A 23,673-nucleotide genomic window follows, 5' to 3' on the forward strand; every position below is an offset into this window, starting at 1 on the left:
AAAGCATATACCGTCATAGCCGACCTCAACGTGATCGCGAAAGTGTTGGCTGGCCGGCAGAGGTTCTCCACAACTTACCGCTGGTTCCCAGGGCACCTCTTAGAACGAGGCAGCTCATTAGATATTGCCTAAATTTGTTTTTTGTAATCTTAAATTCGAGTGCACAGTGTAAGCTCGACAAGATTTACTAAGAGAAACGCCAGCACCTCATGCCTGCCTGCGTTAAGGAGTACAACGATGCGGTTCTAGCTTCTTAACTTGCAATTAAAAATAATAAATTAATGAAATATTTGACCATTCAAGTTTCATGTTCGAACAACATTACCCTGAAGAAGCAAAAATTATCACACATTTTGAAATAAATACTACATACAAGAAGTGTGTATGCGCTATGTTTTTGCCAGCTGAATTTTCCTAATAATACATTTTTTTTTAACTAATATTTAGTAGCCTTTGCTAGATTGAATAACATAAAACTGCGAGATTGCGAGTATAGCCGATAAAGAAGTAAGGGCGCGGAAAAACTATTTCAAAGTCGTTCAAACAATATCCAATTTTATATATAAATATTGATTCAGTTACCTTTTGCCAATTTTCTCTATGGAATCCCATACGCGTAATTGATTTTGAGGTCAAGATCCACATTTTCAGAAATGTAAAAACTGAAAAAGAATTTTGAGCACCCTAATATACAACGCATTCGATAAGTCCCGGGCAGGAATAGCACGGTTGAATTCTTTGTGAAAAATTAGGAAATAAGTGTTTTTGTATAATAACATTTTCAAATCAAAATTCGAAGATAATTAGTATTAAAGCTAGTGTTCATTGGAAACAAAACACGTGACTGCCGATAAATACCACACATTAGACTTGACTCATCTCCAGTGGTGCTCATTCAGCGATCTGGACTTCCCATGCTTAGTCCAAATCAAACGCACTCCTCAAAGCATGGTCCTGCCATTCCAAAACGTGTTGGATGTAAAATTTCCAGAAAAATGGATAGGTCGTAGTGGACCAGTACCTCAGCCACCATGATCGCCAGATCTCAATCTCGAGATTTTTTCTCGTTGGGGAAACGCTGAAAGGTTAATACATTACATAAAAACACTGGAATACAAACTTAGTACTGTAATCCGATGAATGAACATAGGACTTTAACAGAGTCTGGCTTATCAACAGAGATCTGCTACGATGGAGGAGTTGATTAGAAGAATTCACAGCTCAATGGCCAAATCAATGGCAGTATGGATATCTTAAATTGAAGATATGAGAATCTTTTAGAACGTCAGGAGCCAATGAAAGACGTCCATATATAAGCCATTTTAAATATTTGGCGCCGTTTTTAACATCGGGTGTGTTTTTACCGACAATATCAAGTGACATCTTCCTATTACGTTATACTTCGTTTGACAGTGATAGATAGTAATATTATCGGATAAAGAAGCTAATATTAGATACCAACCAATTCAAAGATAATACTCCTAGAATTCCGTTACGAACATTTTAGTTTAATGTTCTTTCGTGAAATCTACTCGGCATACTAGTTGTACATACACTTCGAATTAATTAGCTGACAGGTAAGATTTCAGAACTTTCATGACGTATACATATACATATACATATATACATATTCATACGTGTAGTTATTACCCACCTGGATAGACTTGTATGAATGCTGGATCGTTTTAGCAAGGTCGTGTGTCTTATGAGTACTCACCTGACACTGTCAGGTGTAACGTGTGCGGCGTAATCTACAGCCTGAGCGGCCAGGCATCTCCGATACCGTCCGGTCTCGTTCGCGCATCCATTTGCATTTGTCGATTTTACGTGTCCCCTAAAAATCGGTAAGACCCGTTATGCTACTGTTCGTTTTGATAGGTGCCATCAGAGTTCTTGTTTCGCTAAAGTTTAGGCAGTTTCACCTCAATACCCAGAACATACCGGCTGGTCAGTTTCCGGGGAAACTTGAATTGGTTGGAGCCCGCCTGGCATGCGGATGTATGGGCGAAGGATGAATGGCTGAAGGTTACGTAGGTTACCTGTCGGATTCGCGTTATTTCTGTCGGGTTGAGAAAATAAGTCACTATATATTCATTTATTATGATCACTATTATCAACATTGACTTTTATTATTATTTGTTTATTTGCATTTAGGTATGTATACCTATAATAAAGGGATTGGGTAGAGTTATAGCTTATACAAACATATCATATAGTATACATAAGCCCGTATTCAGAACTCGCTTTTAGTGCTAATAGTACGCTTTTAAATTTTTTCTTAGTGACTTTTAACTACAAGCGACTCTGATAGTGACTTTAAGAGCGAGTTGTGAATACGGACTTATGTCTTAAACTTAGGCTCAACTTATAAAACAGGCCGCTAATACATATAAAGCTACTTCTTTCATTTTTTTCATTATCTGTACTTTCCAACACATCAGGGAGCTGCACTCCTCGTAAATACTGTGCACGGATAGGCTCATAACTTGGGTATTGTATTGATAAACTTATGTTTGAGAGTGTCAGATTTTTGTTAATCCCAGACTAGACACATCTGACCAGTTTTCAGCTTATGACTGTACTTCTTATATCTAAACGTTGTCTCATTTAGCCGAACAAGTCTACATTGGACGATTAATCTAACGAACGGTAGTGGCAATATTTGTTCTGAGGTAATCTTCGGTTTTGAGCTCGTTTAGTTGTTTCATCTCTTTATAGCGAGCCGAATATGTCGAACGTAAGGTTCTAACTGTGTCCGACTGGAATTGTTTCTTCACGATAGTTTACAAAAGCGGGTTAATGTGCTCTGTAGGTGAGGCTGGAGTTATGTTGTCTAATTCATCTGCATCTACTTTATTGTGCAGAATTGCTATGAAGTGCGAGATCACCATTAACTAATAACATAGTATCTGTGATATATTTAACACCATATGTAGTAACTGTTAAAACCATGTCTCTACGTTGTACTTGTCGGGGGTTATTTCGTACCCTAGATAGGGTTAGAAATACTAGTAATGTTATTATAATTCCTTCAAATATTCAGTTAACTGTAGTAATATTACTTTTGTTTTTTTTAAAGGAAAATTTTTTTAATAGAATAAGATTTATCCCACATATCACATAGACGTCCATTGGTACGGGTACATACCACGGGTATGGTATATTACATAACTCTATACATATTTCTGTAATATACACCTAATAAACATTTCGATATCAGTTAACGTATATAATTGTATTCTCGAAACTCAAGCTGGTAATATCGAGCGATCAAATTGATCAGTAGTGTTATTAGTCAGTTGTAACCATGACCTGATTTATACTAAGTAATCCATATTTCAGACATAGACACTCATCGTACACAACTATAACGTAGTGATCAAAATGGAGAAGAAGTATAAATATCTGGAAATCCCTACAAAAAATCCTGATGAGGATGACAAAGAGACAGCTTCGTTTAAGTTGGCCACTTCGTTGCCACTATCCCGATCATATCCCGCTTCTCCGTCTCCTGCAGAATCTCTGGAAATGATGGGCGGTCCTCCCCTTAGACGTAGGTTGGAAAGACGACGTATGAGACTCAACATGGAACTAATAGAAGCAATTGTTCACAACCAATTGGACGAAGTAAAACGGTGAAACTACATTTTTTTACGTTTACTTATTATTTTATTATTGTTAAAAATTGTTAGCTACTCATTAATAGATATAAACTACAGGTTACTTGAAAATGGTGCCAATGCCAATTCTACATGTAAACAATCCAGAATATCGTGCTGTCATATTGCAAGTTTCCTCGGCTATACGGAAATCCTTGGCGTCCTCTTGGACAATAAAGCACAGCTTGGAGCAAAGGATGCAATGGGACGAACTCCGCTTCATCTCACAGCCTGGGAAGGTAATCCTGACTGTCTAAAGCTTCTTCTATCGCATGCTCCGCACTTGGTCAATGTCAAAACCGAGGAGATTTTCGTCAAGGAGAAGATTCCGATAGAGTGGTTAGACTCTTGGGAACACGATCATCAATCTGTTACCAACATGGTTCGTATTATTCATATAGGTATTTGACATTTTATCATACTTACTTGGATATTAATTTCCATAATTAAAAATTATGAATGTTATCAAAATGTTTTTGCTATTCTTGTCATAATTCAAATTTTAGAATTTATCACTTGCTCGAAGAAATCATGCAACGATAATGTAAGATTACTGGAACAATCTTTTTTTCGAATAGTAAGGTAAACGGCCCAGTTAGTGATACTTTAAGAGCGGCCGTCTCGGATTTTTGTTATTTATTTACGCGTGATATAGCCAAACTGAAAACTAAAGATTTCAACACGCGCGTTAAAGCCTTCCGAATGAGATTCACCTATTATACAAGTGAAACAATTAAGGTTTATTAATAAAATTATTGTTTTAATAGCGCTTCTCTGCAACCTCGAGAAACATCCATGTCGTAGTTTGTGATCCCTGCGTGTACCCAATTTGTGACATCCTTGGAGCAATTTATGTCGCCTGTGTACCCACTCTCTGACACTTCCGAATATCCCCATACAAACAAGTGCAAAGAAAATGCTTTTTAATTAGCCGGTAATTGAATTACTATTATAGAAACAAAGGACTCATTATATTAAATATTATGGATAATATCAAGTGCCTATACGTGAGCCGTCACTGTTATAGAAAAAGGTAATTCGAAATACTGAGATATTGGAAATTGTGATTCAGAGCATTTGGACATATTTTGGGGTCTTCACATTTTTGTTGTGCATAATTTGTTGTGATGGAGAGCACGCACATCGAATTAATTCAGTTTTTCCGTCTATAAACACGTCGACCGATAATCAGACCTTTTGAAGACGTCATGACTACATCTTGGTACTGTGTGCTATCTGGGTGACTATCGTGTGAAGGATCGCAAGTTCGTGGGTCACAGTATCGCGGGCTGTCTCGATCCGTAGGGGAATTTGCTAGAAATTCACATCACGTTATAAATATATTTTATACATTCCATATTGATATTTTCCATTGCAGCTTCCGAAGATAGAATATGGAAGTACTCCTTTACATGTGGCTTGCAAACGTACTGAACTAATATGCGTACAACATCTTCTCGATGCTGGTGCAGATTTGGAAATAACGGACAGTCGTGGTTTACGGCCCCTTGATGTTGTGGGAGAAAATCTGATAGAGTATCGTGAGGAAGGAGACGTGGAGTTCAGGTATAGTAAAGAATGGCCAATATTTTTGTACCAATTGAATCCTAGCAAATTACACATTTTGTACGTCAAGTCGTTCCTACAATTTTATGGATTGCAATATAACTGTAGGAGAGCCGAAGAGTAGGGTAAACAATGACCGATATGGTTTTGGGTTCTTCCTTTCCTTATGGCTGTGTCCCCAATGAGGAATATGTCAGTAACTGGCTCTAATAACCAAGATTCGAAGTTCGACACTGGATGCCGATGTACCTTGCGAGACGGGTCTTATGCAATTGAGCGTGAGGACCTACAGAGTTTATATACCAAATCCGAACAGTGTTGGGCGAAATTTTAATATGAAAACCCATTGATGAATACCGCTGGGAGCCGGGAATCCGCTACCCTATCCATTGGGCTACGGCATAATTATAAAGAAAAAATCATTCTTTTTTACAGATTTCCCGAAGTTATCAAGGCCTTAATAAAAGCTGGAGCGCAACACTATCTCTCGAGTGAATATGATCATCATGGATATCGAGTGACTCCTCTTCACACAGCCGTCGAATTAGAATCAGAAGAAGCAATCTCGGTTTTACTTGAAGCAAACTTTCCGCGTGGAGTGTGGAATGCCAATGGAGAAACGCCAATGCATGTGTGCATACTCAAAAAAATATCCACCCCCTTGAAATTACTCCTAAATATTGTGAACAACGAAATACCTCAAAATTACCTGGACCCAGAGAATTACAAGGGTATGACTCCGTTGCAAACGGCTGTTCGAGAAAATTGGGTACCTGGTGTAAGCATTATTTTGGAAGCTGGTGCGGACGTAACGCTCACGTCGAGGGACGGTTACACGGCTCTGCATCTTGCGGCCGTTGATGGAAATGTGAAAATAGTACAAGAAATACTTAGCATTCCAGATGCGCAGGGGGTAAGTTGTTCTTTCACGTTTTTAGTTATAACCTTGTTGTGATGCATTTTTTTAACTCGACACCGACAACGAGAATCCGAGATCTAACTTACGCCACCTTCGGCCGTCCACACTTCGTCTATGCATCCGGATGCCAGGCGAGCGTCAGCCAATTCGTATTTCAATGGAAACTGACGAGCTAGTGTGTCCTAGGAGTTGAGGTGGAATTGCTTCGAATCCGCCAAAACGGAAACTATGACGGAATCTATTAGAATGGACGGTAGCGTAATGGATCCTATCAAAGTTTGGGGTCGCGTGTAATTGACAACCGTAACTAGATGCGCGAACGGGAGCAGACGATACCGGAAATGTACGGTCGCTCAGTTTGTAAAATCGCAATATTCACTTTTTCTATCACAGTGCGAATGTTTCAGAGCGAATGTCCAAATTACTGAATTTAAACGTTTATTATTGTTTCGGGTGAAAGATCCAAGGCATCGCTTCAATAAATAGGTAGGTACGGCTTCATCTGGTTAGGTAGGAAAACATTATCCGGCGCTCGACCAATTAGTTCGACGTACTATATTGGGCCACGTCCGCTAAATATTCATAGCTCGGTCTATTTGACGAAATTCATGTAAAAATTTTAAGGACAAATTTTCAAGATCCCAAAATACAAGAATATACAAAAAATCAATTTTCTTGACCGGCCACAGTAGAATACTGCCTCAATTAAAAAGTCTACTTTGAGAAGCAGCGATCGGGTCTACGCAGAGCTCCTCATACGACCTCTTGAAAAGAAGGAAATCATTTGGATTTAATAACCAAAGGAAACCCAAACGTTTTAGTTAAAAAGTTACAGGCTTCCAAATTTTTGTAAAAATGTAAGGTGCTGAACACAACCCAAATGGAAGGAAAGAAAATTCAGGTAGCTCCACGTCAAATTCGAATCTTAAAAACTTCCTAGTTACCTCATCAACTGATATACGGTAGTATGCATTTTAAAGGTCTAAGGTTATTGCCGTAAATCAATTAGGATTCAACATATTGACTGCAGTCCTATAGTCTTCTAACTTAAAATCTTCAATTTGCACAAACTTATTTAACATCTTTAGGGTTATTAGAAAAAAGTACCAGAGAAAGGTTCGCACTTTGACCACTGACTGATTGAGAGAGCCGTGGATAAACTTCTGGATCAAAATGAATCTCATTAGAAGTAGCCGATAACTTAAATCTTTCTGGATTACCGTCCGCTTACATATTATATCCTATTTTTGTATTTCTTAAATTTCGAGCAGTTTCTAATTCCGAGTATGGCATGTAAATGCAGACGGCGGAAAGTAATAATTGTATGTACGTATGATGAAACTTTGAAAGGCACTTCGAAAAGAAAAATTAAAGAGTATCAATGTCAATATACCAAGAAGAAAGAAGAACTATAAAAATTTCAATTTATTCCTACCCGGAGCAGATTAGACACATCTTTCTCTGATGTTCGTTGCAAACTGCGTGAGAATCTTCATGGATAAATGGCTCCGGTCAACATCGATTTTGACACCAAGGCTAACATTGATGAGCAGATCTCTACGGCACCGATTAATCTCAGTAATGCAGATATCCACGTTGACTACTCCCCAGATAATAACTCGAGAGACAACTATGCTGGTAACGGACAAAGTGTCGAAACAACTCCAAAACAGCCGCCCTGTAAGGTATCATCGAAGGAACCACGCTGTTCTACGTCTAAACCAAGAGGGAAACAAAACGATCTACACTAGAGGGATATCAAAAAGGAGATCAGCGAAGAGATAGCTAGCAACGCATGAGAGCAAGCAAGCTTTAAACAAGTGAAGAAGAACTCACTGCAAAGCTTATAAGTTAATAACAATGGAACATAAGATCAAAGAACTGAATCTAAAGGCTGAACTATATAATCTCACGCCCAGGGTCGAAAATCTCGAAGTTTACAAAGTTAATAGTCATAATACAACTGATCCAAGAATAATGTGAAAACACGAAGATCTGAAGAAGAAAGCATATGAGCAAGAAAGAGAATTCAAAAAAGGATTATGACGTAATTAATCCTGAAATGTTATGTTTATATTTTTTTACACAATTAGTATTTTATTTATATTTTTTTACCAAATTTACTGGTATCTATTTTGAGACTTTATGCATTAACAGATACTAAAATATTTAAAATTCTTAAACATGAAAAATAAAAAAAATAATTTTTTTTCGGTTGTCACAAAGAGAAACCTTGCACTCAACGAACAAAAAACTATTGTAATTTCAACTTTCTACAATTCTATAGGTACAAAAAGTTTTGATGTAGCCAATTTTATCACTGCGAATATCTTCTGAAGACGTAATCTGTGTCCCAGCTCTGGCTATGTAAGGCATGTTACTTTCAGATCAGCTTGGACTTGGCTGTCCTCTTTTATTTTCCTGATAGCTTTCATAGCTGCATAAAGAATCAGCTGAAGTCGTTTAGAAGTCAACTGACTTCAAAATATTTTATGTAACTCATCCACGAAAAACACTACTTTTCGTGCCTCCGAAGTGTGGCGAAAGTGGCGCTTTATATCTATCGATATGATAAAAATGCTGCGCATGCGCAAATCGGCCCAATTTTACATTATCGCACTAGTGCTTTCTTCTCGCACTAGTGCGATAAAGTAAACTTTGTTCTCGCGCGCTGTCATGAAATTCATTCACTTTGGAAGCCTTCCTTGCTCTTCTTATGGCTGCCTCCTCCAACGAAGAGATGTTCCAGTCACTTTGGAGGCACAAAAAGTAGCGTTTTTCATGCATTGGTTACAGAAAATATTATGCGATACTGGTACAATAAAGCGAACATTATACGCAGTTCGTGAAGTTTGTCACACTCGCCGCACTCGTAAAACAAACAGCACTCGCCTTCGGCTCGTGCCGTTGTGTTACTCGTGTGCGACTCATGCGACCAACTTCACCGCCTGCCTATAAACTTCGCTTTCTCGCACTTGTATCGCAAAGTACTATTTCGAGATTTCACCTCTTTTAAAAATTGGTCTAGAGTTAGTTGCACTTCAGCCTCCACCAAAGACAGATCAGTGTACGAACATCACCACAATCAGATTCTTATTTCAAGTTGGTTGTTAAATCTAAATCAGTTGGCGGAGTTCCTGTTGTTCCAGTTGTACGGTTTCCTTTGACTCTTCCTTTTGAAGATCAAGTTGCAACTCATTCTGATTAGAACAATAATCGATTATGTCTTCATCGAATTCTATGTCGTCTCCCGATATCTCGCCATATTTTTAGTTCCACAATATCTTTTCAATATTCTGCTCTCTAATTTTTTTCTTGATATTATCCGTGATAAGCATAAAACAGCCATGCAAAATAACCCAAAACCAAATAAGAGTATGCATGCCCAGAAAATAAAAAAAAAAACTCAATACCGGTGATGCATCAAATATTAGAATACAGAAGGAAAAAATGCCGGTAATGAATGCAGTATCATTTTTTATGTACCTCAAAAATCGCATATTAGAGACTGACAGTTCACACAAAAATATGTAAATCATCTTGACTATCAATCAATCATCAAGACTATAAAAAAAAAAATGTTTCAAACACCGTAGATTTCGTATCAGTTCTATCTATTAAATCGATGTTTGCACAAAAGTTACTGCTGATGTTGCTTGCTTGAGAATTACCGTAGTCTAAGTGGTCTGATTGGCGATTCCCAGAAAATAAAAATTGTGTTTTTTTTTAGGTCTTGAGCTAAACTTGGTATGGGGTCTTAGAACTTCCCTTAGAATTGTACAAAATGTAGGTGATAAATAACTGTATATATTTCTGAGTAACGAAATCATTCTTTGGTCTAGGATTAGTTGCTGGTAAAAAGGCGGTAGCGAAAACTTAAGTAGTCTCGTTCTCTGTCCTTGTAGTTCTCTCTGCAGCTACAGCTGATTCTTTGGGTGGGGTGCTTAAGCTTTACGATAGTGTTACAAAGTTCACCCTACTATACACTGCACTGAATGAGGACTAAGGAATGAAAGTTGCCTCTCCAAGATCTGGTTTAGACAACTAACTGTCTGGTTTTGCACAACTAACTAGTTTTGAACATACTAAAGATAAGTACAACTAGGTCTGTCAGGTGAAAAGCGTGTTGGGGTATGATTTTTATGAAGAACTTATGAACATTCTAAATGGCGAACTGTTGTTGCGAAAACAGCCCGAGATTCTTGAGAACTTCGCGTTCCGTCTCGAGCACGGAGATTTTCAAAATCACTATCGATCCGAATCTTGCCAACTTACGTCGGCACCCTCAGCACCCGACGACAAAATTTCTATCTGCTAAAAGGACTGTTAGAATTCATCAGAGACAAGGCGCAAGTGCGATGAGCCTCTCGTTGATCTAAACGTTTCATTATTGGAAGCGATCTGTACCAAACTGATCTAACGCAAATCTGCACTTTATGCAACCTCAACGATCTTGAATCTATGGAGCATATATTACTCCACAGTCCAATGTATGCGAGCGAAGCCACATGAAAATTTGATATTTATTTTAGCTCTAAACAACAGTCTAAGCCTAGAAGCACTATATTTCTCTATGCTCAACTGTTTAAGTGTAAAACGTGGTGATGTGCATAGATACCTTTTGCAAAATTTTGTTACTCATTTCGTTCCTGTAGTCCCTTAAATAATTATAAAAATATATATAAAATTGCTTGTTCAATAAATGGTTTCCGATGGATTATGAATGTAATTTTTTGTGTTAACAGATTATCGAAGTGCAGAACCAGTTGGGAGAAACACCGTTATTTTGTGCTATCAGCAGCCGCAATAGTGAATGTGTTACAGAACTGCTCAATTTTGGATGTAATCTAAAGTACAGAATGCCAGGAAATATAACAGTGTTTCATAGAGCCGCAGAGTATGGGTTAAATGAAATTTTGACTATATTATTGCAAAAGGATAGTAATATTACGACGAGGTTGATAAACGTGAAGGATGAACTAAAGATGTCCGGCATGACGCCAATGCATATGGCTGCTCAGGTCAGTATCTATGCGTATTAATAATAAAATAGCTAATACCGATTGCGTAACTACATATCTTGTAAAGAGTATACATACGAAATAACGAAACTTTACATTTAGTATTTCAGAATTATTGAACACCTATTGAAACAAGTGATTGAATCTTTGGAGAATTTTGTGACATTAATTTTTTCATTTTTATTTTATAATTTGAACGTGTTTCTTTTTGTTTCTTTTTCAAATTATTATTTAACTTTAATTTTTATTTCAGATGCAATGCATTATCTTTTACTGAGGGATTTTATTCTCTTTATGGTAAAAAGCTTTTGAAAGAATGTTATTCAATTTGTTTACGATCTAAGTGACATCGACATTGTATATACATTTCTAGGGATATGGGCTGGATAATGTTGTTGTCTTTAGCTCATTTAAATTGTAGGCCTTTTTATGAAACACTTTTAAAATCCATTAATTTATACTATCAAAAGTTGGATTATGATTATTTTAACATAAAAATATTTTTATACGAAATCAAAGCCTTTTAGCAACGTGTTATTCGTTATAGGGTACTGTCTTGCATAAATGAAATAAACTCCCAGTATGATTTATCTGTAATGTATGGATGTTCTCACAACCCATACTTTCTGAGACAAGCATTCGACCCATACTTGTATTTTCACATTTTTCCCATATTTTTTTTCCCCCGCGGCAATGAGTCTCACTTTGCAGCAAAGTATTCGTGACTAACAAATCCAATAAGAACTATATTCGAAATGGTAATTTTTACTACCTTCTAAATAATCTACACTATTTCACTCTGTTCGTCGCTCATTTTCTATGTTACCTAAAACTTGCTTCTACCCAGACTAGTAATCATTAATGTTTTCTGTTATCTATGTCGGTTGTTTCTGGATTACTTGATTATTGTTTTATCTTCTCTTAGTTCTTAGCTATTGTAGCTGTCAATAAACCAAAGTTTTAATATACTCAATTCAGACTATCAGAAATACGTATCAATGGATGTCGTAATCAAATTGAACTACGTGTCTGAAACGATAATCATCGCATATAGATCATAACGACATTCTTTATACTCTGGATGAATATTGAATTGAATGATTATTAATTTCTACGATTATATAGGTGGGAAATGCAGAATGCGTGGAGACGCTAATACAATCAGGGGCAGATGCAACTGCAAGAACGACAAACGAGCCACATTACAATTCAACTGCATTGCATCTTGCAGCCACACTGAATCATTTTGACGTGGTGGAAGTTCTTCTTAAACATGATGTGGATCTAATTAATCTTCAGGATCTTCACGAATGGATGCCGCTACATGTAGCATGCTACCATTGCAGTAGAGAGTGCATTAGGTTACTCGTTAATGCAGGTTCTGATCTTTCGGCTGTAGCTTTGGATCAGGAACGGCGTCGACGTACAGCCATTGATTTTCTGGTTTACAATGTTCCGAGGCCTGTGGAATTTTTAGAGAGTATTTTCGATTCTGCCATCAATATTAATGAATACACCATCAATGAGCAGAATTGTTTAGTAACCGTCGATTATCAAGTAAGTTTTTAGCTGCCACCATGTTGAAGTTTGTAAACATCATCTCAAAAAAACTGTGTATGGACCCATCTTCTCAAAAAAAAAAGGATGAGCCTGGATAAGCCTTTATTAAGGTGTTTCGATAATGATAATCGTCGTAGTAATAGAGAATTAGGGCCAAACAGGCAGTAAAAAAAATGCCAAGTTTTTGATTAAAATATAAATGAATCAAAGTATAAAATAATTTTTGCATCCGAGTCTAAAATCATTACGTTTTACCGTACGCAAATAAAGATATTGACAGTATTGAGATAACAAAATAACATTTATCAACAACAGATATTTACGGTTTCATAACATGGTATACGAAACATTTTCTTGCAATTGCAACTTCATTATATGTAATCTTACGGCTGTTCACGTGGTCGCATTTTAATCTCATTATAAATTTTGTTGTTTAGATATTTTCCTTAAAATCATATTTGCTAAGAACTTCAGCTACTCTTCCATATCTAAGATTAATACATCTTAATGTTCACGGCAAGGTTCATACCACTTTGAAAGTACCGGTTCTCGTCCGATCACCGAAGTCAAGCAAAGTTGGGCGCGGTCAGTACTTGGATGGGTGACCGCTTGGGAACACCGCGTAACCTTGCTCACAAAGAAAAATAATCTTTTGGACATTTACGTCTGCGCATTTTGTAAAATTAATTTTGAATATTCAAAGATTTTTTATTTCATCTGCTTTTAGGCATGATCTCTTTAGACATCGGGGAGTGATTTATGTATTTATCTTCTCAAAAGAAAGTCTGAGAAAAAATTTGTGTCGATACGACAAAACAGTTCGATTGAGCCTATATGTATATGCTAATTTTTTTGTTACTGATATGTTTATATAACAACAAGTATATCCGTAACAAACAAATTTTTTAATTTCAAGTAAAGACTTTTATAGAATTCGATAATTTGAACCATATATACTATAGTTCGATGAACGAAAACAAATACAGAATGATTCAATCGAATTGTTTTGCTGCTTTAATCCAATTTTTTTATCGGTGTATACCTTATAATTACAATTTCATTTTTTTAGAAACGCCGATTTCACAATCCTCCCTCCTCCCCCCGCGCTAAAAAAAGGTTCAACTATTAATGATTATCGCTTTTTCTTTTATAATCATCGAATCTCGGTAATCTATATTGTTCGCAAATATAAACCTAGTCGCCCAGTAATATCTTTTTGCGCTTCCCTAAAATTGGAAAAATTTAACTTATCTAGAACCATTGTTTCGATGAAATTTACGCTTTAAAAAATTAATTTCATCTCCTTCGTCATATTAAACTTTTTTTATTTTAAATCAGCGAAATTTCAGACGTCAGAGTATTAAAAATTTTTATATTTCGCATGTCCAGAATTTTATTGCTCTCCTCAAACTTTATGGCACGCCCTGTCTCGCCACAACGACATTGTGGCTAGCTACGGTCTTAGATTGTACATTTAACAGTGTCCTTTCATTCAGTACGTTATGATTAAGATAATAATTGTAATTTACAGGTACTTGCACCTCGTGGTCGGGGTATGGAGCAAATGCATGTAATAAATTCGTTGATGAATACTGGAAATCAATTTGGGCAGAAGCGACTTTTAATTCATCCGCTGATCGAGAGCTTCTTATGTTTGAAATGGCGAACACTCAGCCCTATATTTATGGTGACTTTAGCTATATATGCAGTTTTCGTTGTTGCTACGACTCAACTCATCACAGGAATTTATTACTATCAAGACAACGGCGAACAACCTCCGATTGTCCTTGACGTAGAAATCAACACATACATAATGCTTGTCAGTTTATTTCCCATCGTCATTCAGGTAATTTATTAATAATATAATAAGATAAACTTTTTTATGAGTGTTATGAGTGTTAGTGATGCACATACGTATGTATATACAGGGTGTCCCATTTTAACTTGGCCAGTGCAATATCTCGAAAACACGAAGTTTTCGGAAAAAATATTGGAGAAAAAGATTGTCGGGCTCGAAAGGGGACTATCTAGTGAGATACCTGAATATGTGGCATGAGGCCTGTCTATTTTTTAAATTAGAACCCCTATTTTTTATTGCAGATTCGGGTTATATGAAAAAAAAAACAAGTTTTGTTCTTCATCATTTTTCGATAAACCCTCTGCAACAGACGCAAAAGGCTCTCGAAGTTGAATTTTGAGATACGTTACAAATTCCGTTTTTTTGTTAGTTATAATAGTAATATGGACTGGCCATTTGATAATCTGAATTAATGTTGGGCCTCGAGATTGTTTTGGGCTTAATCAGTCCCAAAATTCATTAAACGATTTTTAAATTGATATTAAAATCATTTAAAAAAATGAGAATCCTGGCGCGTCTTGAGGTCAATCACGCGTGAATTACGTGTTATAGACATCCTTTTTTTGTTTTCCACCGATCTCTTATCGTACAAAGATTTGTGAATAGTATACATATTGTGCAATTAGGGAGAAATAGTGGAACACAAATATTCTGGAATTGTGAGAGGCAAGGGGAGTCACAAAACCAATCAACTTAAAATTGTAAACATGTGACTTTTACATTATCCAGGATTTAATGCTATGCTAACTTGAGAAAATAAAAAATCTTGTAACGGATCTAGAAACAAACCTTTTGGTTAGATATAAGGAATAAAGAAATAATAATAAAATTACAAATTTAACTTATGGGCCGAAATTGTCCAGAGTCAAACTCTTCATATACAATATAACGTAACAACGTAAGACGTAAGCGTAAGGAAACCAACCAATCAGAATCTAGTACTCTCCCCTCCAAGGGAACAGGGCTTTACGAATTCAATAGATGAATGCCAATTGTCTTCTGTCATATTGGGGCTTCAATGTCGTATCGGTTATATAAGCCGCAGAATGGTTTGGGTTGGTATGCTATATCTCTTCTCTTTTGGGGAAAGAAGAAAGGAATGGTTGCCTCTCAGGCAATAGAGGTATGCGTTATATAAATAGTTATTGCGGACATCTGTAAAGTATACTGTAGCTGTATCCTCAGTACGAAATGGATTTTTCAAACTAAGGAGCTGCACGATGATGTTATCACGCCTTGTGCGAGTATGTTTCAGTGGTTTCCGAATTGACCATATTTATCTATTCGTACCATATGCATCGTTTAAATGTTCAGCTGTTTTAGTAACATTGCTTTCCGATTGAATCTCCTCTTCGCCGGAACGGTCCGTATTAATCGCCAATTCTTTCTCGTCACTTCGTTGGAGGCAACGATGCAATACGGACGCGTGTAGTTGAGGGTTAACTAAAAGCTAGATTAATATACAATAATATTTCGATTCCATTTAGCTGTGACTATTTTCATTTCATTCGAGAATTAATTGGGTATGCAATAATAAAAACTGCCGGAAGCCGATAATAGATTGTCGAAAACTAGTTTGAAAACCAATCGGATACTTGTAAACTTTTTATTTTTTAGTTTAAATGAAAGTTTACACATAAAATAATCAATGCATAAAAGATATTTCTTAATATTGAAAAAACTTAAACTCATTCAGTTATATTCCATAATAAAACATAAATCTGTATGCAAAGTTTTTTCTCGTATGTCCCTAGTGCGATTACTTGACCAAATTTACAAATTTTCTCATACGACGTAACTTGCGATTCTACCAAATCTCGCAGGAGATAAATTCTGTCTATTTAGGGCCGACGTGGCCATCTTATCGTTAGTGTCTGCCCTTCTCCAGAATTTTAGCGTGTTTAGTGGTCCCCAAAGGTCTTACACATTAAGCTAAGTAACTTGGCTCCTATTGTACTCAAGGATTTCATTTACTAGAAATTCGCCAAAACACGTCTTCATTCCCGTACTCAACCCTTCATCAGCTTATTATGAATATACATCTTTCTGCAAGGCACAGCGAGGAATGTACCGCTGATCTCTTATTAATTAGGGCCAATTCTTTACAATCATAAATACATAAGATTAAACGTATTATTTACTCATTGCACATATATTATTATCGCTGAAGAATTTCTTATCGAGTACTATTTGGCGGGGCCGTGCCTCGAGACACTTAATGAACAATGATATCGATGTGAAAATTAATAGAAATATACGCATATTGCTTTGCGTTGTACATCGTTACGTTATCCCAAGAACCGAAATCTTTCTCAAATATGACCGATACACTCCTACTTAACCTCAAATAAAATTCTATGAAGTCTCTTGAAGCCAGACATACCTTTGTATCACGGGAAGATATGCTAATTCAGAAATAATAAAAAAGACGATGACACGTGATACAAAAGAGATATGAAATTTGTCAAAATTTAAAACGCTATTCCCAGAACCGACAGAGCTAGATTAATAATTTACACACCTACGAAATTATAGCTCGATCGCAATACTGGAATACGCGCATGACAGATATTACGAAAAAACTACACGACGTCCTGAAAGAGTAGCGAAGACGTTATAGAAAATTTTGAAAATTCAAATTAATATAGTGAACTATTGTTAGATCATACAATAAGCAGATTTTTACCGACTTATGCAGTTGGCATTATAATGTGATTTCAATATTTTTTATTAGGGGACTTCATAGCAATAATAATAAGTAATTCTAAATACATGGCGAGCTTTTTTACACAAAAGTGTTTTTGTTAAATTACAAATACCCTACTGCATGAACGTACGAGAAGGATGCCTGACTCTTAGGCTTCGAAAGCTGTAACGAGGATTTTCTAGATCTCAAAAACTATGATGAAAAACTTGTAGACTCCGAAAACTATCATGATGTAACCATGTACTCTGAAAATTATAACGAGGATGTCCTATATCCCGAAAACTGTGACTATTTATCCCTGGACTCCGAAATTTGTAAATTGAACGCGATATTTTATCTATGAGCAGTCTGAATCGACGCTGACCATCCAATGATTGCAAGCTTCAAAGTTAAATATCTTGAAGTCTATGTCCAAAAAATGCTAAATGTTTGAAAACGTGTCTTTTTACTTTTTATGAAGAATTCAACTGCATTAGTGAACACATTGCATGTAGTATGCTTATATTATATTTAGAAAATAATAAAGTCGTATAAATAATTCTGTACTTACAATGTTTGTAACGTGGCTATTGCAACGTTTTTTAAAATCAAAAATTTTTACTCCTTTTTACTGTTGTTATGTAATAGAAGAGTAAGAACTAAAACAACTTTTCTATGTACCCTGTATAATCATTTAATAAAATTTTCTTTTTTTCAGGAACTTCTCCACGCGAACCAGAGGTCATGGGGTTACATTCAAGAGCTGGAATCTTGGGTAAAATGGGGTTCGTTAATCTTTTCTACGATGGTGGTATTTTTGGATCATGGACCTACAAGAGAATTAACTCGCCACATAGCTGCAGTTGCTGTTCTTCTCGTTTGGACAGAGCTTATGTTTTTACTATCACGCTTTCCAGAATGGGGTTATTACGTGCTTATGTTCTCTAAAGTGGCCATCAATATCATCAAGGTACTTTTGTCAAAATCAATTTCTACTTATTGAACTAACTTGCTATTTAAATTTTTTATACAGTAACACTCTTCTTTGTAATTATATCGCGTATTTAATGCCGGAAGGGCAAACGCGTAAAAAAATTTAGTAAGGATGCGCCCCTAGAATATCATAAAAAGCCCCATAAAACCAATAAGACGTATTATATGAGGTCCTTACATTTTTCGCTATTGAAAACAACATTGGTGCAACCAAAATATTCCCATCAAAAAGGCGTATGCACTGTAAAGACAATTGTTCTTTCAACCTACTGTTTACAAATAAATGACACCCTGTGTAAAATATAATAAATCGCGTGACGCATGAAATCGACGCCAGGTCTAATCGGAATAATCTATAGATAATAAATATCTACTAAACTGTTTCTGAATATCATCCAGGCTAGCGCTTCTTCAGTGATCTCATAAATTAGAATACACCGAAACTAAAAAATATGAAAAAATGAAAAGGCTGCGAAGTAAAATTACTAAAATTATTACACCAGACAAAAAACTATCGGAAATGAAATCTACAGACGGATTCGATTTATTTTAGAAAAGAATTAATAATCATAATTACAAACAAAGGCAACAATGAAGTTAAATAATAGATCAAGATTTTTACTTTTTGCGCAAGCTTGATCACTGAATAACTTTTCGGTATAACAATTTCTTTTAATGTTACCCTGATCTGTATTATACACCTAATACAACAAAAAGATCGAAGTAGAATGAACTGTCAATTTGCATGCCTTAGGGTCGCTACCCTGTTTAGAATCTCGGGTTGATTCGTATAGTTACGCCAATGCTCTCGAATGATTTCGTTATTGTTGAGTTGAGGTCGAGGTGCTCGAATCTGCCGTGCGGAGATAGTCTCGACGTATCGAGTTGCCCGGCAGAGGAGGCGGCTTGTGGATGCACGAGCGAAGGGTGGACGACCGAAGGTAACGTAGGTTTCTTCTCGGATTTTTGTTATCGGCGTCGATATAAGAAAATACGTTACAACGTATATTCAGTGCCATGCAATTTTTTGTTTCGCCTGACATAATGAAACTCGGCGGCTGACCATAGATAAACTTCTAATTAAACTTTCCGAAAAGCTTCCTGATTTTATGAAATTTAATCAATAACATAAGCGTGCGATAAAAGAACACGTAGTTAAGAACGCTTGCTGCAATATTAAATCTCACGCGAATCTCAATTATTTAAAATCATGTCAAAGTGCAGACGAAATCATTTCCTGCATCATATATTTTTTGTTCGTACGTCGCATTACGTATAGCTTGATGCGTTGCATATGCATGCATCCTTTATACCATAATTTGTTATGACGTTTTTTTTCTAAAATTTAAGCTATGTTTTATTGAATTATATATAATTACGGGTCAATCATAATCGTATGGTAGCCTAACTTTATTGTTTTATTATAATAAGAGAAAACAAGTTCCAAGAAGTACAGAAATATTGTTACTGATTATCTGTGTATTTTCTTGCAGGTGTTGCTGACATTTGGTTTCCTGGTGATTGGCTTCACGTTTAGCTTCCTTGTACAATTTCGAAATGAACCACCCTTTGGTTCTCCTTGGCAGAGTTTTGTAAAAACGATGGTTATGATGACCTCAGAGTTTGATTATTCCGATTTATTCACGGATCGGGAAGATTATATTGTAACGTTGACTTTGGGTCGATTGGTTTTCGTTGCATTTCTCGTGCTTGCCGCCATTGTTCTTATGAATCTTATGATTGGTTTGGCAGTTAATGATATAAATGATCTTGAGATCCGTGGAAAGACTGAGAGACTGTTCAAACAGGTGAACTTTCTTTGCAGTCTAGACTCACTGGTTTATAACGAATTCATGTTGAAATATCTGCCAATCCATCTTAGACAAAGAATGGAAAGAGGTCGTTTTGTTGATACAAAAATGTTCATTTACCCTGGGAGACCATTGAGAACTCTTTTTAAAATGCTTCCTACCTCCATTAAAGAGGAAATAATCCAAAAGGCAATTGCTGGTAAAAGAAACGAAGAGCCTAAATTGGCCGACGTTCTGTCACAATTGAATGAGATAAGGAGCCTGATAAACTCAAAATTTAAATCATCTGGCATCGCGAAGGAGACTTTTGTAAGCTCGGTGTCTTTGCACAAGGAGAAATATAACGCAAATTCAGAAGAACATGAGTAACGTTATAGAGGATATCTCAAATTTGAGAAAAGACTCAAAAATTCTGTGGACAGAATCGACTAATGTATTTGAGGATGTGAGGAAGTTTTTTACTATTTTTCAAACTCAACTGAAATAGCTTAGAGAAGCATTGGACGTCATCATGAATCCCATAATTACGTAGCTTGAGCAAATAGAAATCAAAACCTTAAATTTGCCAAGTTTTTCTCTTTCTATTTTATGATAATTTCTCCGGTATTATTTTATGGGACGTTATGTGGTATGCCGCCAATCATATAATTGGAATTGATGCAGCGCTTTATTCACTAATGTAAGTTATACGTGCACATATAACTTGTGTAAATCTTCTAGGATTGCACGGATATTGATTATCGTCAAGTAATAACTTTAGCTTTAATAATTTCGTTTTATTGAAGATAAACATACTGTCCAATCATTCTATTTCAGATATATATATTTGAAAAATGATATAAGTATAACTATCTTGTTATAAAATAATTAAGATAGTCATATAGTTCTAGCTGCACTACAGAATGCTTATATAGGCTCCAAATGTGTATTTCATAAAAATAATATGTATATATTAGAAAAAAAAATGCTTCACTTTTGTGAGTGAACTATATATTTTATTTATATGATATAATTTGAGAAAATTTCTCCTTTAAAATTACTGTTTGCCCATCGTGTGTTAGAAATGAACAATTTTCAAAACTCGTTATTCCTCTTCTCTTCAGTAAATTCGTTCAAATTTGATTTAACCCAATCTTTACCCGTGATAAGAAATCTGGCTCAGCTCCGTTTAAAAACATCAAGTGTTATAATTTGAAGAAATACATTTTTGCCAAATTAGAAGATACATTGCTGCAGAAAAAATTCCGGACATGGGTTTAAATTGGAAAAAATTTAAGTAAAACGTCAGTCCATGAAATCCGTTTTTAATTTTGAGTTATCCAGGCCTTGCATCTCTGTGCAAGCGATCCTTGAGAGAAATTAGTGTTTTTTATGAGTTTCATTAATTCGCGTTTGGATTTCCGATGCAATAAGCTTCTTGTTCATTTTGGACATTATTAATAATAACTGGTCTTCCGCTTTGGAAATGGCTCAAGACCTTCCACTGCGTGCTTTGTCCTTATTAGAGCGTGTTATCCGGACGAGAGTGATAGCATCTCCAACAGTGGACCGCGATATTTTCCGTTCTTCGGTGATATAACGTAGACGGGGAGGGGGATATACAGTTTTCTATAGACAAATCGTGAACACGATTTAATCGACCGCTGCCCAAGAAAGACTGGCGCAAAATGGTTTGAATACAGTTTAGGCCTTGTCTGGAAACTCTTCGACACTACAGTGTATATCCCACATAAGGCAAAGATCTTATGGATATCCTTTGAACGTCTTCTGGATGTATTTTAGAAGCGTCCCGTGAACGTGCCACGGTCATAGGACACTTTGTGGTATGTAATCATTGAAGACGTTATTTTTTAGAAAAAGATTCTTTTGAGTTGGATATCGTGATGGTCCATATTCGTTACGGGTGAAAAATATGAAAGTTAATTTTTTTTACGATTTAATTGAAAGTAAAGGAAAGTAATAATTTTTTACAATTTTTTATTTCGGATGTCAATACTTCATTTATATGTGTACACGTAGGATAGATGAGTAGCATCGTGAAAATGCAGTTTTTCTGTTAAAGGTAATTTTTAATTAATTATATAGAAGAGCAAGATGGAATAAGCGCCGGGAGATAAAATTCCTAAAAAATTTGATGATAACCAGCTAAAATAATATTTTGCAGTAGTTTAAATTATTATGTTTTCAAAATTTCCAGTTTGGCTCACCTTACTCTGTAATAATGTATTAAAACTTGTTAAATTTCAATTTACGAAAAATGTCTCGCATACAATTGCCCAAATATAATTGCAGGAAAAAACAGATTACCGAAAACAATTATACGAAATAATAATTTCGCGAATACAATTTTCCAAAAGTACAATTTTTCGAAAGAGTTTTTCTTCGAATAAACAGTTTCCCGAAAAGACAATTTCTCTAAAATACAATTCCGCGAAATGGCAATTTACGAAAAAGGCAATATCTCCAAAAGACATTTTTTCAGAAAAAAGTTTCTCAAGAATACAATTCCTCGAATGAACTTGCCTACGAAACAAGCGTGTACCCCATATAAGCGTATTACCCCATCACAGCACTTGCGCTGTTAAGTGAGATTAGCTCGCTCGAAGATCAATAATAATTATAGCAGTGGAGTGGCTCATGAAAATACTTGCAGTGTTAATCTATTTTTTAACTGAAACACCAACACGATCACTAATAATCACACAATTTAAGTTCTAACCTAACCTAACCTGTCCACCATTTACAAGCCCATCACAGAATTCGTCTCTATGTCATCGATTTTTATAAACTGAAACACAGTCACTATCACAACTATCAACCACTATGTATAAAATGTAATAAGTTCTTAAAATTATTTTTTAAAATAAATAAAATATCTCTAACAAACAAAAAAGATTTATTTCCTTTGGAGGAAGAATTTTCAACGAATTTTAATCATCTTGAAAAATCAACTTTTAAAAAATTGACTTTTGAAAAATTGGCTTTCGAAGTGGCGACCACCAGCCTGCCAAATAATATTCGATAAGAAATAGCTTGATGGTTTATTAATTGTTAAATGAAAAATTATAATTAAATATAAATAGTAGTAACAAAACAAAAGAATGGCGAAAGCATTACAAAAACTTCTACAAATACTATAATATAAAATATTGAATTAGCACCCGATTATATAATAAGCAGATTGGGTATTATGATTCAATAATATTTGAGCATACATATGTTATAACAATAGTTTCAGGCATATATTAATCTTTTTTGAAGAAAAGCAATTCACAGCAATTCTGTACTTAATGAGCTTTTTCACACAAAAGTATTTTCGTGGGAGATTATAGTTGCTCGCGATATTAGGATGCGAAGAGAATTCTGGAAATTCTCTCAAAATTTTGCATTATCAAAAAAAAAACCAATTCAAGAACTTGTTTATTCAGGAAATTGTTTTTTTTTCGGAAAATTGTTTGTTTTGGGATATTGTTTATTACGGAAATTGCTCATTCGAAAAATTGTCTTCTATGGCAATTTTTTAAAATTATTGCCTTATCGTGCGTTTGGTTTCAAAAAATTAATTTTTCGGAAAATTGTTCTCGAGAAAAGGTAGATTCG

General features: G+C 35.6%; 1 protein-coding gene and 1 non-coding gene across 5 annotated transcripts; both read left to right on the forward strand.

Annotated features, from left to right (window-relative positions):
* The first annotated feature begins 1,438 nt into the window (after positions 1-1,438).
* Positions 1,439-22,934, forward strand: LOC107268039 (transient receptor potential channel pyrexia). 4 transcript variants are annotated; one of them, XM_015740387.2, is made up of 10 exons: positions 1,439-1,577; positions 3,343-3,635; positions 3,720-4,041; positions 5,038-5,225; positions 5,661-6,138; positions 10,890-11,165; positions 12,291-12,722; positions 14,257-14,571; positions 17,988-18,239; positions 19,756-22,934. In XM_015740387.2, exons 2-10 carry the CDS (start codon positions 3,385-3,387, stop codon positions 20,440-20,442), a joined length of 3,201 nt encoding a protein of 1,066 aa, XP_015595873.1. In that variant the 5' UTR covers positions 1,439-1,577; positions 3,343-3,384; the 3' UTR covers positions 20,443-22,934. The 4 variants fall into 4 exon arrangements, with proteins under 4 accessions (XP_015595873.1, XP_024940970.1, XP_015595874.1 ...); XM_025085202.1 differs by having other exon boundaries at positions 3,768-4,041; XM_015740388.2 differs by lacking the exon at positions 1,439-1,577 and adding an exon at positions 1,712-1,844.
* On the forward strand, positions 13,241-13,359 carry LOC112494398. Its single transcript, XR_003059785.1, has one exon. It is a non-coding gene; the product is annotated as a 5S ribosomal RNA (ribosomal RNA).
* Positions 22,935-23,673: the final 739 nt, after the last annotated feature.

Source organism: Cephus cinctus, unplaced genomic scaffold, assembly GCF_000341935.2.
Source record: "Cephus cinctus unplaced genomic scaffold, Ccin1 Ccin1_scaffold0462, whole genome shotgun sequence".
Classification (NCBI taxonomy): Eukaryota; Metazoa; Arthropoda; class Insecta; order Hymenoptera; family Cephidae; genus Cephus; species Cephus cinctus.

Excerpts from the sequence above, each read along its gene's own strand:
- LOC107268039 (XM_015740387.2), top strand. The coding sequence starts at position 3,385 with ATGGAGAAGAAGTATAAATATCTGGAAATCCCTACAAAAAATCCTGAT. Across the intron at positions 3,636-3,719 it reads CAATTGGACGAAGTAAAACG|GTTACTTGAAAATGGTGCCA; the intron begins GTGAAACTACAT and ends TATAAACTACAG. Across the intron at positions 5,226-5,660 it reads GAAGGAGACGTGGAGTTCAG|ATTTCCCGAAGTTATCAAGG; the intron begins GTATAGTAAAGA and ends TCTTTTTTACAG.